Source organism: Cervus canadensis, chromosome 5 (assembly GCF_019320065.1).
Source record: "Cervus canadensis isolate Bull #8, Minnesota chromosome 5, ASM1932006v1, whole genome shotgun sequence".
Lineage (NCBI taxonomy): Eukaryota > Metazoa > Chordata > Mammalia > Artiodactyla > Cervidae > Cervus > Cervus canadensis.
This window is the reverse complement of record NC_057390.1, coordinates 63,769,142-63,788,337: the sequence shown is the minus strand read 5'-3', so window position 1 is coordinate 63,788,337 and position 19,196 is coordinate 63,769,142. Positions and strand designations below refer to the sequence as shown.

The 19,196-nt window shown below is 39.9% G+C and overlaps 1 protein-coding gene across 1 annotated transcript in view; it reads right to left on the bottom strand.

The window, feature by feature from the left end:
• Positions 1-19,196, bottom strand: part of ANTXR1 (ANTXR cell adhesion molecule 1) — a 252,763-nt gene that overhangs the window by 191,217 nt on the left and 42,350 nt on the right. The window contains exons 4-8 of the mRNA XM_043468945.1: positions 7,421-7,502; positions 6,805-6,838; positions 5,292-5,371; positions 2,637-2,705; positions 1,113-1,193 (exon numbers count right to left, since the gene is read on the bottom strand). Of these exons, the coding sequence (XP_043324880.1) occupies positions 1,113-1,193; positions 2,637-2,705; positions 5,292-5,371; positions 6,805-6,838; positions 7,421-7,502 (346 nt within the window). The remainder of the gene's footprint in view (positions 1-1,112; positions 1,194-2,636; positions 2,706-5,291; positions 5,372-6,804; positions 6,839-7,420; positions 7,503-19,196) is intronic.

Here is a 19,196-nt window from a genome sequence, read left to right as displayed (position 1 = left end):
CTGTGCAAACCCTGGGGAACATGGAAACCTTCATATTTTACAGTAAGGTTGAACTATTACTCAGCTATGAAAAAGAAACAATTCTACTTGCAGCAACATGGATGGACCTAGAGATTATCATGCTAAGTGAAGTAAGCCAGACAAAAGACAAATAGATGATATTACTTAAATGTGAAATCTAAAGAAATGATACAAATGAACTTATTTACAAAACAAAAATAGACCCACAGACATAGAAAACAAATTTATGGTTACCAAAAGGGAAAGTAGGGGAGCTATAAATTAGGAGCTTGGGATTAACATATATATACTACTATATATACAACAGATAACCAACAAGGACCTACTGTATAGCATAGGGGACAATATTTAATATCTTGTAATAACATATAAGAGAACAGAATCTGAGAATCTGAAAAAGAATATGTGCATGTGTGTGTGTGTAACTGAATCACTTTGCTGTATATATACCTGAAACTAACACAACATTATAAATCAACTATATATATTTAAAAAACAAACAAACAAATGAGCCATGGAAAATCAGAGAAACAAGAACCTATGTTGTGACTCCAGGTAAGTTTCATTCATTAAATAAATAAAAGTTCAGTATTAAAAAAAGAAACCTTTTAAAATCACCCAGGGAAGATCTTAAAACTCCTGTTCAGATAATCATCAACGGGCAGCCATGGTAGAAAACCACTGGTGGAAAGTACCTCTGAGGAGCAAATGATAGGGGTTGAGCCTGCAGTGGTCTGAAGGGAGGCTGCAGTCAGTCATGATTGGGAAAGTTGAGGTCACTCAGGAGCACAGCAATGGGCCACAGTGCTTCCAGTGTGAGAACTGCCTGAAGTCCGGCTCACTGCCAGAGCAGGACTCCCTTCCATTTTTAGTTTTCCACTGTAGGGTGAAGAATTGGCACAGAAGAATAGAAACCCGTGTGAAAGGCAGGAGGGAGAAGTGGGAACACAGCAGACACAAAGATATACAAAGGCGTGTGTCTCAAGAACAAGACCACCAGCCTCAGCGAGAGGCGATGGGGGCACGGGGCAGCAGATCAGGGGGCCGGAAGGGCCGGAGTATTCAGTCCCAGAGGAGGCTGCTCTACTCACTGAGTGGATGATGCCTTGCAGGGCCTGAAAGCCGTCATTTACCGGAAACACGTGATCCTTACTGTCCGCAATCCGGGCCAGCTGAGAACACAGCAAACACAAACACACACCGAGACGTGTAAGGTTCGGACACGGAGAACCGGGAAAAGCCTCTGGGTCCAGGGGGCTCCATCTCATTTAGAACCCGGAGGAACCGAAGGGCTTGCCTGGGCTCAGGGGCCTCACTGCAACGCCCTCAGTCATAATGAGCTTACCAGCCGCCCTTCTGGAGCGGGTCCGGAGAGCCGGCTCCAGCTTTTACGTTTGTTTTAATGCTTGTCTCCATGGGAGCAGGGGTAAGATTGCGAAGCGAGATGAACACTTGGCCTGGGTTGATGTATTTATGGATTTGGGGGCAGGCCATTGGCTCATTTTTCTCCCATTCAACCACATTTCTATTGGCAACTGTATTTGAATCAAACAGACTCAGGTTTCCTTTCAGTGCAACTTTAAAAATAAATTCAAGCTTTGGTGTTGGGTGAGGTCAATGAATGGGGACCCTTATCTTAGACCCAAGCTGCTCATTGAGGGAAGAACCCTTAAGACTGGTTTGGCTGCTCCTGCTTGATGGAGCAGAGGACTGAAGAAAGGAGAAACTGATATGTGAGCTTTTCTCCTCCCAAATTTCTGTCTAGTGCTGAGACTGCCACAGTTAGAGTCAGTTCCAGGATTTTTACTGATTGCAAAAGGATCACACAATCATTGGGAAATTTCAAAAAACCCAGGAGTGTTAAAAAAAAAAGTTCATATAATTCATGTGTTAAAAAAAGTTCATATAATTCATCTATCTACCCATTCGTCCATTCATCCTTCATCTATTATTGTTAATTTGATATATATAGTTATTTATACTTTTTCCATACAAATATCATATTTTATTTTAAAAAGTGGATTTGTACTATTCCCAAAACAGTTTTTGTTACCTTATTTTATTCATTTAGCAACATATCATGAGCATTGTCCATGTTATCAAAACAAAAATAAATTATGAAGAACATCCCTTTAGGTTGCTAACACATTTTCACAATTTGCTTATATATACCTGGACATATTTTTCTGCCCACTGGCCAATTATTTCCATTTATGGGAGGGGGTATTGAAAATGCATTGTGTTTTTAATGAGATAAAAGGGATGTTTGCCATTTAAATAAGAAAATCAGATTTGTCAAAATAAATTTTAAAAAACCAATCTGTTTCCAAGTTAATTTCAATCTGTTTTGACTTCTTGGCAATTTAATATCTACCAAAAGTCAACTAGGAAGGATGCTGCCTAGATGCTCTGTGTTGAAGACCCTCAAGTGTATTTGCAAATGAGTTCACATCCCTCACACATCCAATGACTCCCTTCCTGATTAGCATTCTTGGAAAAATCATCTATCTAAAGGGTATTTACGCTGCTGATGCACCCTCCCCACCAAATGCATATGTTTTCTATCATTCACAAGCTTAATATGCTCCCAAGCATGAAGAAATCTATGTTCATACCTGTGTTTCATTGAAATCCTTCACGCCCACACAGTAAACGATTGCACCCAGATCTCGGGATCTGTTCGCCTGGGCCAATGAAACAATGACATTAGAGTGAGAAGCAGTGGCAAATGTAGTCCTTTTGGATCAGCTAGACTAATTGCAATAACCAGGTATTTATTGAGCATCTACTGTGTGCCAGGTACCATAACGGAGAGGGCAGTCCCTGTACCTGAAGAGTCAATACTCCAGTGAACATCACATTCTAATTCAATATGGTAGATGCAAAGGGAGTGATTAGTCTAATGGGAAGTGTTGAGAAAGATCCACAGAAGTAGAGTCTTGATGAGAAACTGAATGACGAAGGGAGGAAAAGGAAACTGTAAGCTAAGTCATATTAAATATTCTGGGGAAATATTCTTTTCTGGGGAAATTATCTTTTCTGTTCCTCTGATGGATTTTTATTGACATAGGTTCTTCCTTTGTAATGGCATCATGCTCTGACAGCAAGGTTGTGATCTTTGGAACCTGATATACCTGTGTTTGATGCTTGACTTAGCTCTGTGAAGTGTTTGGGGGATTAAATGAGATAACATATGCAGAGCTCCTCACATGAGGCCTAGAACAATACAGATGTGCATCAATGTCAGCACCTTTGTGAATAAGGGTTTTTTTATTCCCAAAGACACAGAGTCAATGGTATGGGAATTGCAGTCCATATTTGAGTGGGTGAACCTATGACCTTCTCTACAATTAAGTGTTGAGAGGGCAACATAATGAATAATATACAGATTTTGGCTTGGTTTTAATATTTGATTTATTAAAGACTCTTCCAGGTTTTCTAGGTTGTTTGTTTCAGAATAGAAAACAAAATTTGTAATTCCTTGGTATATGTCAATACAGTAGGAAATTAATAAATACTTGATAGGAAACATATAATAGGTGCCCAATATATGCATATTGATTTCAATGGTGTCCTTTTATCCCCCTCTCTTACTACTCCAACCCACTTATGATTAATCCTGCATTTTAGAAGGGACAGAAACATACATCTTTTTACCTTCAAGTTAGAAATATTTCTTGCTGCTTTCAGGATAAAATTAACTTTTAGATATAGTCTAGCCCCAGCCTTATCTGCAGCAACTTCTATATGACATTTCTCCTCTAGCAGGGCTTTATATAGAATTATCAAAAATGGAAAGGTTCATTTTCTTTCTGTATCTTGAACTTTATCTTTCTGTTTCAGACACCCTCTTCCTATTGGCAGTGGCACTCCAAATATTTTTCTAAGTTTGCATGTGCCATACCTAAAATTCTTTTCTACTAATCCCTATTTTAAGCCTGTCACTTATCATTTATTTTATAGTCACTTATTTCCTTATTAGGGTTTTTACTTTGATTGCTACTTTGCATCTAGATAAACCATTTTGTGTTCCTATTATATAGTTAGTTTCAACTTTTTCTAAAGTTAGGAATTTCTATATAGGAATATATATTCATATAGGAATATATTGTTTCCCAGATGCTCAAGGAGCATCTGTCATAATTTACTCATGTGTCTGCCCATTGAGAATTTTGTACAAGTTAGGGATGGGGGACAGTAGTGTGTTTGCCTACTTAATATCCTCATGCCCTTTGCCAACAGAGGCTTCAAAAAGTTGAATGTATTACATGGTAAAGTCCTTGAGTGCAGCAACTGTGTCTTACTCACCAATGTTTCTCTAGTCCAGCAAAGTGCCCATACGGGTCAAACTCTAAGTAAATAGCGAGTGGATGAATGAATGAATGAATATATACTTCCGGCTTGTGGAGAAGGCTGAATTTAAATTAAATAGTATTCAAGAGCTTCAGGCAAGGGTAATGCTCTGATTTCTCATCAAGAGGCTGGCATCTCCCTTCCTCCCTGCCTGTGTTTCTTCTTATTGTGTTTCTTTTGAGCTTGTCCTGAATGAGCCTTTGTCACTAATGAGGCTTCAATACATTTCTATGGTGAACTGGTTTCTTTGGGTGACTTATACATATAGCTCGAATGTGACATTTGAAAGGAAAGAATTTCCTAAATATAAACATCACTTTCATGTCCTAGACAAACCTCTTTTTCTGAATCTCTTTACACAAATTGAAAGCTTCATTTCAAAAGAATTCCTTTAATTGCTTTGGGGACCACTTTTCAAGAGCATAAAGAAAAGGAAAAAAGGAATATTGAAGGAGAGCTTGCAATTTACTTTGTCATCAGTTAATATTCAGCTTTGACTCTTAGTAAGAATTTCAGTGATTAATACATTTTGACAAAATTGGCTCTTACATATTTCAAGTAATTCTTTCCCCTCCTGTTTTTAGTAGAAATGAAAGAAAAATAGTACCGATGGATTTGTTGAAAAATGATACATAGTATTTCAAAACTGCTTTCAATAAAGAAAGGCATGACAGATATATTTTATCCCCCAAAGTAATATGCAAATATTTTGTAAAAGGGAAAAATACCCACCATGTGTGAGACATGTGGATTCACTTTAAAAATAAACTGTTATTATTTTTCACATATGGGACTCTATTTTATCTGGGGATTTTACAAAGAAAATCTATCATTTTGCCCAAGTAGAGAGACTGCAGCCCATTTCAGAAGGAAGAAGCCCCGTTTCTATGTCAGACACAGGCCAGGCTGTCTCTTACCTCCCTCTCTGAATAGAAGAAGAGGTCCTCATGGAGTTCTCCATCAGTCAGAGCAATGATGACGCTGGCTGTCCTGTATCCTGGTCAAACAACACAGACCCACTCAGTTCATCCTGCCACACCGAGAAAATCCCCTCAGCCCTGGGAGTCCATCTCTTTGAAGCTGCACCATCTGAGATTCAGTATTGTGAGAATCAGCTTTTCTTTTGAGACTGCAAGTAGCTCCAGCGTGAAGAAGAATGTGGGACAGACTCTAAGGGGGAACATGTTTTATTTCTGGGTTGCTAAGTCTTGTCTTTAAAAAAGACCATACCTGGTAAATTGGTCACTGGACTGATAGCTGGGGGTAGCTACAGGGACTCACACATGACTATTTCCTAGGAACAGTTCACCTGACTCTTGCCAAGACCTGCGGGCAAACTTGACCACCCGGGCCATCCAGATGTCCTTCTCACATGCTGTCCTTGACTGCATGTGCACACCTTCAAGAGTTTGGCAAACAGTAACAGTCATCATGATTCACAAGTTGACTAGAAGTATTACAGCAGGTGTCAGAACTTACTAGAATTCTGTCAGTGATTTAGAAACTTCTAGTAACATTGTTTGTTAGTTGTTCAGTGGTGTCCAACTCTTTGCAACCCTATAGACTGTAGCCCACCAGGCTTCTCTGTCCATGGAATTCTCCAGGCAAGAATACTGGAGTGGGTGGCCGTTCCCTTCTCCAGGGGATCTTCCCTACCCAGGGATCCAACCCAGGTGTCTCACGCTGTAGGCAGACTCTTTACCATCTGAGCCACCATTGCTGATGATGTCTTTGTATTAACAGGTGTTGCTATAGATACTGGGTCTGTCTTATTTGTTGCAGTTTAGAGTAAAATAGGAAGTGCACACCTCTGCAGGTCTGGGAGAAAAGTCCCTACTGTAGTGCTGACTCTCTTTTTGGAGATTTGCCTCAGATAGAGAAATGTTACCCATGAAAGACAGGGTAGGAATAGTATATTGACTAAAATAATAACAAATATTATTTCTATGTGCTAAGCACACTAGCAAGTGCATTTCATGCCCTTTCCCCATTTAAATGAAGGAACGATTAAGCCAAACTGGTATCTTAATCTAAAATCATATCCAATCATGATGATGAAGAGGCTTGGAGCTCAGAGAAGGACAAGAAAATTAAATTTGACATAAAAATCCAAGACTTCACTAACTCATCCAAGTATTTATTAACTTGATGAATTCAACATGCAAAATTGGTCATGAGCATTTCAGACTGTGGCCCATAATGAGATCTTAATTACTTTTATATAACTTTTTTGGGAATCATCAGAGCAGTAGAATTTGACCTGGTACATGCCATCTTTCTATGTGTTCCTTCTCTGTGATGAAGTGTGTGTTCAAGGATCTGAAGCAATATCATATGTGTCTTTTGAAACAGGAAATTACTGAGGTAATTTTTCAGAAGGAAACACAGAAAAAAAGTTAATCATAATGGTAATTCAGAATATAGTCTTACCTTGACTGTTTTCATAATAAATCTGCTCACTGGCCTGAAAAACACATGAAAAAGTCATTAGACATATCTACTCTTTGCTACTATAAATGCCATAGTGGGTAGTGGTCTCTGATGTTGGATCCACAGTCCTGGGTCAGTCTTGATTCTTTATGTAATTCACCCAGGTTTCACTCAAATATCAATGGATGACATTCATCTAAAGTTATCTTGGATCAATATCTTACTTCTAATAGACTGGAACTTGTTTTTCTTTTAGACTGAAATGATGAAATTCTGTCTCAACCTCTGAAGAAATATATAGCAAAGGTTACCCTGGGAATAGAGAGGACTTGTGTGTGGCATGATTCATGAGCATCAGCTAAGCATTAGCTGAGATTCTTCATCCAGTGTCAGGGAAGGAGGAAGGAATTTCATTTACTCAGCTCTTTTGGATGGAGTTATTGGGTACACACTTATGGGAAATTTTTTTACTCCTGCCATCGAGTGTGGCTCAGTTCTGTTAAAACATGTGTCTCATCTCATCAGCCATCCCTGTGTTGATGTTTCTATATAACAATCTATATTTGGAGTTTAAAACTCTTTTAAAAAAAACAACAACAACTCTTTTTAAAGTTACCCTTTCAAATCCTTCATGCATGTAAGTGTCTCCTCCTGGCAGAACCTTCTGGAGTTCTTCTAGCCCTTGACGGATCTGTTCCCTGAAATCCAAAGACACCCTGTTAGTCTTGTTTTTCTTTTGCTGTTGATAGTCACATGCATTAGTCTTTATCTTCATGGATAGTCTATATTACCCCAATAGTCCCCTAAAAGCCTATTGGCAGGAAAGTCTTTGTAGTAAATCATCAACTTAGGGCCAGCCATAGTGTAGAATAAGTGAGGTTCCAGGGACTGAGGGAAAGGACACTTCTTCAGGAATCTGTGGGTGAAAATTTTCCATACCCTGGAACAAGACAAAGTTTTCACTCTACATTGGAAACAAGTCTTGAGATGCAACTGGTCTTGAAGCAAACATACCACCTTAGGCAACTTTATATCAAGATGCAAAGGGCTCATGCAGTCCAGAGAGAGAAGGGTACTAACAACCCAGGGCAAGGCCACCGCAAGGACCACAGGCAGGAGGGACAGGCGTCTGAAGCAAAATGCCACCAGCACCGTTGTGCCAGAGAAAACCAAGTAGTCAGCTTTGAAAATAAAGACCCTGGCAAACTGGGCTTTCCAGGACAACCAACAGTGTTTTCTGTGGGCTGGAGTCCGTGTTTTCTTACTTTGATTGCTCAAGGTGGTAGTGGTGCAGGAAGAGGAAGTGGGTTATGGTCTTGGGAAAAGGTCTGACAGCAGTGGAAAACATGAAGCTTAGGGGACCAATTAGAATCATTGTGGACCATTCCCTTAGGGATGTTAGATGTCCACATTCACATTCCCATCAATTGCTGAAAAGGGCAAGAAAGTGTAGTTTTTGACAAAAGAAAAATAAATGAACTTCATTCATGAACAGTAAGCCTATAAAGGGTTCAAAATTATCTTCTTCCCACTGGAGTTTCTTTAGGGGCAGAGGGTGGAGATGCACAATTTAAATTAGGTGGGGAAAGTTCTTTTCAGCAGGGAAGGAAACTAATGTTCACTGGGCATCCACTAGATACGGGCCCTACACAGATTTCTGATTTCATCCTCATAATAACCACTCAAGGTGGGTATTATTGCCCTCAGGTAAGAAAACGAGTTCAGAGAGGTTAGTTAAGTAAGAGAACAAAGGCTTGACATCAAATCTGCCTGATTAGAAGAAACAAAAGTTTTTGCCTGGATTTCTACTTTGCCAAGCAGCATAGAACAGTGAGAAGTTTTCAGTAAAACTTGAATTAATGAAGAGCAATGGCAACTTTTAATACCATCTGTGTACTAATACTGTGTCAAACTGTTTGAAAAATACATACAATTAATTCACTTATGCCTTAGGATAGCTCTCTGAGGTAGATACTAGAGTTATCTTCACTTCACAGATAAGGAAACAGTGATTATATTGCTGAGAGTATTAAATAGTCACTTGACTTCCCCAGTTCAAATTAGCTCCCTCAATCAGACTTCATATGGCACCTGACAATTTTGGATTTATAGCACTTATGACATTTTATAACTAATAACATTTGACATTTTGTAACTAATTTATAAACTAATAACTAATTCTATAACTAATAACATCTGTTCGTTTCAGTTCTAGACTTTAAGGAAGTTGTCCAAAGCCCCTTTACTACTAAGTGGCAGAGGTGGGATTTCAACCTAGAGGCCCTGCTCTCAGTCACTATGCTAAACTATTTCTCTCTTGATTAAATGAATGAACAAATGAATGGATAAGATTTATTACTTGTATATACTGGTAATTGCTTAAAGAGGAAGCCCAACATAGAATTAATAATTTGTTAAACTGATGTAATGGGTGCTCATAGGTGAGACTGGATCATCAGGTTGGAAGTTTTAAAAAACGAATTGAATAGGGTTTAAACTGAGGTTGTTGATGCTTCTAAGGTGGAATATTTAAGGTCAAGCAATATTAAAAATCAGAGACATTGCTTTGTCAACAAAGGTCCGTCTAGTCAAGGCTATGGTTTTTCCAGTGGTCATGTATGGATGTGAGAGTTGGACTATAAAGAAAGCTGAGTGCCGAAGAATTGATGGCTTTTGAACTGTGGTGTTGGAGAAGACTCTTGAGAGTCCTTTGGACTGCAAGGAGATCCAACCAGTCCATCCTAAAGGAGATCAGTCCTGGGTGTTCATTGAAAGGACTGATGTTAAAGCTGAAACTCCAATACTTTGGCCACCTGATGCGAAGAGCTGACTCATTTGAAAAGACCCTGATGCTGGGAAAGATTGAAGGCAGGAGGAGAAGGGGACGACAGGGGATGAGATGGTTGGATGGCATCACTGACTCAATGGACATGGGTTTGGGTGGACTCCAGGAGTTGGTGATGGACAGGGAGGCCTGGCGTGCTGAGGTTCATGGGGTCACAAAGAGTCGGACACGACTGAGCAACTGAACTGAACTGACTGAACTTAGACTTTGGAAGACATACAGATTATTGTCTGCTTCTCTTATCAGTGCCCAGATATCAGCTCACATGCCAAGCTGCCCAAATCAACTAACTGGAAGCCTTCTTTGACCCCCTCTACCTTGAGTCCCCTCTCTCCTAATCCCCTATGTAATCTAACATTAGATTCCATTGGTTGAATTCTAAAGATATCTTGAGACTGACACTTCTATTTCTTTTGCCAACCTCATGGTCTGGGCCACCATCATTTCTTCCTTACACTATTGGGAAAGTCACTAGCTATCAGACTGCCTTTTCAACCCTCTTCTGTTCAATCTCCACATGTTTTAAAACTATGTGTCAAAACATGCTATTCACTCCCTTGCTCAAAACCCTTCATCGCAATTGATTACACTTGGCATAAGAGCTCAAATCCTTACCACAACCTTCAGGTGCCTACATGGGATGGTTCTCTGTCTCCCTGACAGTCTCAACTTGCACCACTCGGCCCCTACTCCCTTCATTTGAGTGCCACTGGTCATCCCTAGCTCCTTTCTCCAACAGATCCTTCACACCTGCAGTCACTGCTGCCTAGGGGCTGGAGATATTCTCTGCCCAGCTCTCCACTGGGCTAATTCTCTCCCAGCCTTCAATCCCAAGGTAAATATCAATTGCTCAAAGTAGCTTCATTGGACAATTAGCTCCCTCAATCAGACTTTACAGGGCATCCCACAATTTTTGCTTTATAGCACTTAGGACATTTTGTAACTAGTAACATTTGATTATGTCATCATCTGTTCAGTTTAGTTCATTTGTTTCAGTTCTAGACTTTAAACTCCATGAGGGTTGCACCATGTCTGCTTTAGTCTCCACTAATCTTCCGTGTTTATGACAGTACCTGGAACATTACAGACATTCAAGATATATTTGCTGAAGAGGTAGAGGAGGGAATTGGCTTCATTGGCTACATGTGGACAGTGGCCAGGCAGAAGCTGACCTGGTAGTAATGGACTGTAGGGCAGGCCTGGGTCCATGTGATTATAAACTATTCTCTATGCTGTACCTCTTTACAGAACCCCCACATTTTAATAAATTCCATTAAAAGCCATAGTTTAATTTCAACTCTGTTGTTGGGTAATGAGAAAGAGCATATATCTGTGCATTAGAAGGAGGATTAAAGATGAGAGCAGAGTCCCCCATGAGGCCACCATGGTAGGGGGAGGGTGGCATTAGCATTCACCTGGCAGAGGGCAGCTTTGCCCTGCAGGTCAGCCTTTTCATGAGGATAACAGCAAAGGTCCATATAGTCAAAGCTATGGTGTTTCCAGTAGTCATGTATGGATGTGAGAGTTGGACCATAAAGAAGACTGAGAGCTGAAGAATGGATGCTTTTTAACTGTGGTGTTGGAGAAGACTCCTCAGAGGCCCGGTGGACTGCAAGGAGATTAAACCAGTCCATCCTAAAGGAAATCAATCCTGAATATTCACTGGAAGGACTGATGCTGAAGCTGAAGCTCCAATACTTTGGCCACATGATGAGAAGAGCTGACTCATTTGAAAAGACCCTGATGCTGGGAAAGATTGAAAGCAGGAGGAGAAGGGGACAACAGAGGAAGAGAGAGTTGGATGGCATCACCGACTCGATGGACATGAGTTTGAGTAAGCTCCGGGAGTTGGTGAAGGACAGGGAGGCCTGGTGTGCTGCAGTCCATGGGGTCGCAAAGAGTCAGACACGAATGAGCGACTGAACAAAAGCAACAAGAGCCAACAGGGTGGCAGGATGGTGAAGCTGGGGTAGGAGCGCGTGGTTGAGACCGAAAGCTGGGGTTTGTTCCCAAGTCACAGAGGTCATACCCTGAAACTCTTCGGTATAGCTGAGGTGCATTATGGAGGCGGAGGATAATTTCTAATTAGGTGGATGCAGATTGGGCATTGAAAGGAAATGTGAGTAAATGTGGTCTTGTCTTTGGTCATTGACTAGTGAGGTTTAGGACAGTTTGGTAACACTAAAATTGGTGTATTGTGTTAAAATTGGAACTTTAAAAAGCGGGGAAAAAAATGGAATACTGGGGGTGTGGAAAAGGTTCCCTGGCTGCTTTGTATTTTTTCTCTGCCAAAAAATGTCTGGGAACGGCGGTGTTTTCTCTAAGCCTATTTCCTTTCCTTACAAGTGTTTTCTTGAGCTTTCTATTTTTTTGGTACCAAAACAAGCACAGGCTGTTTGGGGAGGTGTCCTTATCCTTGATGTGTCTGGCAAGATATGATGAGCTCACTGGTCCCAAGCAGTGGTCACACTTCCCTTACACCACCCTTAGTTGGTAAAAGATCAGATGACTTATGGCCCCATCTCCCTACTCCATGCCCCTTCTCTAAGCTCCCACAACATCCAAGCAAACAAAACAGATGGTTTCATGGAAATTGTGGGTCTGTTTTAATTCTGGGACAACAGAACTATTAATAAAGACCTATTTTTTTAATGCTCTCTTAGAAATGAAAGAAAGCTGGGAGAAAGGTCTTTTAAAGGGGTTGATAAGAACCTCTCCTCTCTGAGAACTTGGGTATTACCAAATGAAATGTTATCTTCCTGGGAAATGAGAGAGTCTGGGAATCCTACGAAAACAGGCTGCTATTAAAAAGTCTCCTCTCTTCCTTGGTGGTTTCACATGTCTGCCAGTGTTCCTACTTAGAAGTCAAGGGTTTTCAGGCCACATGTCTTGTGTTCCTTTTGCAACTCCTGCAATACTTAATGATGGACATAGAGTGAGTGATTTGTTGCTGAATGAATGACTCCACTTTGGATAGATCCATACATCCATTCATTCATTTTCACAACTATTTACCAAGCACTCACTCTGCACCGAGTACTATGCTAGTTTGTAGGGGGAGGGAGTTGGGAGAATCAGATACAGTGTCTGTTTTGCTTTCTCTTACCCTGGGAATTTTTCTACATTTCTTGAAGATTACTTTCTGGGATTCCAGTTGTATTGTGACGTTTTAATATTTGCTGATGAAACCATTAAAGGATGAATGTATGTAAGTACATCAAGAAGCACTTCAACAACTTTTTACCCCAAGTATCCCAGTGATTCTTCCACTGCAAAATCCACCTTGGGGTTAGGCAATGTCTACCACATTTTCAGTCTATAAAAAATAAATTCCACCACCACCCCTCTGAAACCCAGCATCAGCTCTGAATTGGCCACTTTTTGCCTCCTAGTAAAAGAGCTTCTGTGGGACTGACTTTCCTCAAATGTCCTGCAGTTTTTGGCTTTGGAACCTCAAAGATACAGTAAACACACATCACAATTAACCACTAATGCTACACTCACAACATTTCCAGATGTCTCAGGGCTCCAGTGTTGGCTACCAAAGACATGGAGTGAACCGAATAGAATAGCAAAGATTAACTAAAGACATTTTGCTGCTACTTTGGAGTCATGAAGTCCCATAACCAACTCTAATCATTTGTTTATAATGTATAAAGATCACATCCTCTTTACGATTTTTATCTCAGAGTAGGTCAGTATGATTAATGACATCAGGATGCATGTTGAACCAAAGATCCATTGTTATATTTTTTAAAGTTAGGTATAATTTATATATAGTAACATGCATAGGTATTTATTAATATCCATTATAATTGTTGAATCTATTTCTATTACTTTTCTCTTAATATTCTTTCATTCTCTTCCAATATATGTAGGATCTCTAGTGATAGCCTCCCTTTCATTTCATTTCAGCAGTTGCTATATGGATTATGATATTTATCCTTATTTTATATTAAGTTAATATCACACCACTTCTCATATGATGGAAAAACCTCTTAGTATTATACTTCCATGTAATTTTCTGTCATCCTTTGAGTTATTGTTGTCATATATTCTACTTCTGTATGTAATACACGCCAAAATACAGTGTTAATTGTTTCTGTCTTAAATAATCATCTTTCTATAAAATTGAGAAAATAGTCGGCCTTCCCTGGTGGCTCAGTGGTGAAGAATCCACCTGCTCATGCAGGACACAAGTTCGATCCCTGGTCGGGGATGATCCCACATGCTGGGGAGAAATTAAGCCTATACACACGACAACTAGAGAGTAGCCCCTGCTCACCACAACTAGAGACAAGCTCGCTCAGCAACAAAGACCCAGCACAGTCAAAAACAAATAAATAAAATTATAAATGAAAAAGAAAATAGCTGTCATTTCTGGTTGTTGTTTTTATGTGTTGTTATGGCTAGTTTACACCTGGTATAATTCTTTCTCTGAAAAATTTCTTTCAACATGTATTTATTTATTTTGTAACACAGATATGCTGGTAATGATTCTCTCAGCTTTTTTTTTTTCTTTCTAGAAACGTCCTGATTTTGCCTTTAATTTTAAGGATATTTTCAATGGATACAGAATTCTGGATGGACTTTTTTTTCTTTTATCACTTTAAAGATATTGATCCTTTGTCTTTTGGATTGCACATGCTTTTTTTCCAGGGAAAAGTAAGAGATTTTCATTGATATTCCTTTGTAATATGTCTTTTCCCTCCCCCTTTGACAGCTTTTAAGATTCTCTCTTTATTCTGGTTTTCAAGAATTCAGCTGTGATGTGCTTAGGTGATTTTTTTTTTTAATTTATCCTGTTTGGGATTCTTTCAGCTTCTTGAATCTGTGTGTGAAATATCATGTTTAGTATTCTAATTATACGTATATTAGGTCACTTGATATCACCCCACTAATAATAAGATCTGGTTCATCACCCTCCATGTTTTCCCTTCTCTATTTCAGTTTAGATAATTTCTATTAATGTGTTTTTAATTCATTAATCCATTTTCTGCAGATATTGTATTTTTCAGTCTGCAGTTTTCACTTGGTATTTTGAGGTCCTTTCTTATTTTTCAGATACCCCATGTCTTCCTCCATTATATGCACCTTTTCCTGTAAATTCTTTATATGTTTATAGCAGTTGTTTTAAATTCCTGTCTATTAATTCCAATAATTGAATCATTTGTAGTTTGCTTCCATTCCTGTGTTTTTTTCCTGATCATCGGTTACATTTTCCTACTTCCCATGTCTCACAATTTTTAAATTTGTATTTCACACATGGTATATTTTTTAAATAGCAGTGGAAACTTAGGTGTAATATTGATTTTTTTTTTTTTTTTGACTCACTGCAGACTGTAAGCCTTTTATCTTTGTGAGCTGGGGTCGGGGTGGTGATGAATGTTTAGATTGTCTCTTGAGTTAGGTTGATCTTCGGTTGGGATACAGCTTTAATTAGACTGTATTCCCTGTTATTAACCCAGTTCCCAGCCCGGCCTTTGTGATCTTTTCTGTATTTGAGATGGGAGTTAGGCGCAGCTTCAGATAATTTTGCTTGACTTAGGACTCCGGAATCCAAGCAAGCACCACAAGTATCCATGGGATTAAGTGATTTCTCTCTCATTTTCAAGAACTCTTTCACTGCTACTTTCTTGGGAAACTGCAGAGGTTTGGATGAGAGGGAAGAATTATTAGGCTGAGAGATTTTTCTTCTTTGGGGCTCTTTAAGATAATCCATCTCTCTGGTGCACAGTGTTGTCTAAGGTTCAGCTGACTTTTCCTCATGCCTGAGAGGTCTGTCCATGGCTCACCTACATTTCTAATTTCCCAAACCCAGATCAGGTAGCCACCTTCAAGTACGGAAGCTTCTGCAGATGTCTGCTCAGTTCTACTGGGCTTGTTTCTCTCTCATCTCATCAGTGCTTCCTGTGTGTCTGCTAGCCCCAGTGGAACATATGAATTTTATTTTGTCTGGGCTTTTCTGGTTGACCATGGAAATGAAGGTTTTTCACATCCCTCTACATCCTAACTAGAAGCAGACATACTATAAAGGCTTTTTCTAAATATTTGCGACTACACATTTGTTTCAAGTCAGGAAGAAAAATACTGGGGATGATTACCAGCATATAAATATATTCTAGTACCTTTCATCTTAACAAAATAAATCCTCGGTGACCCCACACGTCCCTCTAGCTATTGACCAATTCATTTGCATGTCTCTTCAAAACAAAACTTCTTGAAAGAGTACTTCCCAGTTTTCCTTGGTAAAGATTTCAAATGTAAAGTGATCTTTATCCATCTGTTCATAGTGAATGAACAAGACTAAGACTGGTTGCAAGCTCTATGTGCATGGTGCATGCGTGTGTGCTGAGATGCTTCAGCTGTGTCTGACTCTCTGTGACCCTATGGACTGTAGCCCACCAGGCTCTTCTGTTCATGGGATTCTCCAGACAAGAACACTGGAGTGGGTTGCCATGCCCTCCTCCACGGGATCTTCCAGACCCAGGGATCGAACCCATGTCTCTTACATCTTCTTCATTGGCAGGCAGGTTCTTTACCACCAGGGCCACTTGGGAAACCCTGCGTACATGGTGGGGCATACCAGTTGGTGGATGATCAGCTTTTATCAACAGGATTCTTTGTTGGATGGATCATCCACTGATGCATCGGTGTATGAACATTTTCCCCCCTCTGAAATGATTATTTCTACAGAGAAGTAGTTTTCAAACTCTTTCCTTAGGTGTTAATTCTGGAATTGACAAAGGAGAGGGTTGGAAGTAGCAACATTTGTTGTGCACATGTCTCCATAATCTCCCTTGTGTGGTGTCTGTCCATGAAACCTTTCTAGTTTAATTTTTCCAGAGAATACACTTCTCTTTTCTAGTGGAGCTGGGAAAGGGGGAAATTGTCCAATTGTAGCAGAAGCAAGTGTTTCTGAAGGTTGAAAGATCCTTAGATAGACTTTTAAACATGTTCCAGTCTTCACCCTGTAACACTTCCTTGCCTTCTGCAGTAGCAGAAGACAGTTCCAGGTTTTGAGCTTTCCAAGGTTCTGCAAGGCTACAAGGCTATTTCTTCCTCAATATCTCTTTTGTGGGATTACGTATGACTTCTCTCCACACTGCTTACATTGCTTGCCATTCTCTGTATTCTTTCTGTCCTGTATTCTTATGGTTTAAATATTTCTTAATTTCCTCAAAGATGGGCTTTGTGGTTTTGTTTCACCTTCTCCTGATTGTAGGTGCTTTTTGCAAGAAAGAAAGTGAAGTCTCTCAGTTGTGTCTGACCCTTTGCAACCCATGGACTGTAGCCCACCAGGCTCCTCCATCCATGGGATTTTCCAGGCAAGAATACTAGAGTGGGTTGCCATGGGCTAAAAATATCTTTACCCCTCAATTTAAAATTGAAACCCCTCACCTTTTAGTTCATTTTGCAGTGACTTTTGACTCAACAATTCTGCTGAAACTGCCTATTTCAAGGTCCTCAATGATCTCCACATTCCCAATTCAATGGTCACTTGTCTGCTTTCCTCTTACTCACCAATAGCAGCACAGTTAACTCCTCTCTCTTAATTAGAAATGCTTTCTTCTCTTGACTTACATTGCAGCATCCTCTCTCCATCTCCCACATGAGTTGTCCTTTCTCATATTTCTGAGTAAGCTTTTCCTTCTCTTCTAGAACTGTAAAGATTGGAGTGCCCCAGAACCCAGAACCCCTTAATCTTACACCTACACTGAACCCCTGGAGAAGGGAATGGCAACCCACTCCAGTATTATGGCCTGGAGAATTCCAGAGGAGCTACAGTCCATGGGGTGGCAAAGACTCAGACACAACTGAATGACTTTCACTTTCTTCACACTGTCTTACAAGGCAGTCTCATTCTTCCCATGGCTTCAGTATCATTCACAAGAGCATGGACTTTGCAGGAAGACAGATTGAATTGAATTCTAGTTCTGCCACTTCTAACACATGTCAACCTTTGGTTTCTCAAATGCAAAGTGAAAGTGTGGAACTATAAGATCTACCAGCTTCCTTCCAGCTCAGAGTCCTACATCTGATTTTATGTTAGGACCAATGGTTGAAACAGAAAGAGAGCCTGGGAATCTCCTGGTAACTGGAGAGGCTACATTTGACAGGCAGGAGTAGTCTACAGTACAACACAGGGTCAAGAGCAGACCAGTAACTGAAGTTCATTAAAAGGAGCCCATCAAGGAATTTCCAAATTCCTGAGCTGCCCTAAGCTGGCAAAGGACGGGAACAATAGTTTAATCACAGGGCAACATGATGAATTTGTCCAAACAAACTCCTCTGTATACAACTCTATTTTGGTTTATCATTCATTTGCAGAGTGGTTTTCACCATGTAGTTTCCTATGGCACCACTTGGCTGCAAACAAATCACTGTAAGACCTTCCCCATCACTAACCCTTTCCCCTAGTTGAGTCATATTTGCAAGAGATGGGAGTGATGCAAAGTAGGCTCTATAGTCAGGGTTGCCCAAATACATATTTTTATCCTGTGAGAACCTTTAGTTCCACACTCCTCTTAGTTCAATAGGGACAGGGTCTCTCCTGGTGCTGGTGGCATCTAAGATGGTCAGTTTGATGTACCTGAGCTTAGTACTACTGACCACAAGGAGTGTTTGCAGGGGCAGAGGATAGAGTGACACTCTGCCAAATCCTGAGCAACAGAGAATGAGGAACCCAGAGTCACTTTCTCGGATGGAAGCTGAAAGCAGACAGTTCTACAGTAGACAATAGACAAGAGTGTGCTGTTATGGTCAGGCTGGAAAAAGCTACAGTTCTTTCCAAAAGATAGGACTTCCTTGTCACACTTTGGAGCAATGTTGGGCTGGAGGTGGGAGTAGGTAGGAGTATACTAGGTTCACACCAGATAATCCCATCCACAAGTCAAATGTCGGCACATCTGTTTGAGAAGAATAGGAGAATCACACAAGACAAAGGTAGAATGTTGGGAAATGAAAATTCATATAACCACTAATGGCAGTGTATGGTGCAGCCCTTTTGGAGCACAATTAAATCATGTCTACTGAAGTTACATATTTACATACCAAAGACCTAGCAATTCAATCCCTAGGTATATATCTCTATATTAGAGAAATCTTGCTTCCCACCTTCTGGGAGACAGATACAAGAATGTTCAATGCAACTTTGTTTATAATGGTGAAAAGTTAGAAACAAACTAATTGTATATTAATGACAGAATAGATTAGTACATGGTGGTACATTATTACAATATAACGCCATGCCACAGAAAGTATACATTAGTTAAAATGAACCAAATGTAGCTACACATATCTACACAGAAAAGGTTTCAAAAACATGATGTTAAGTGTAAAAAGCAAGCTCAAGAAGAACACAGTATGATAGTCTATTATACAACTGAATATGAAAAAAATATATTATTCATGGGTATGCAAAAATATACAATGGTCATTAAGATGATAAAGCCTACTTGCAGGATAGTAATATCTCTGATAAGAGATAGGGGGGTGTCAAAACATAGCATTTTATTTCATAAGCTTGGTGGTAGATAATGAGGGT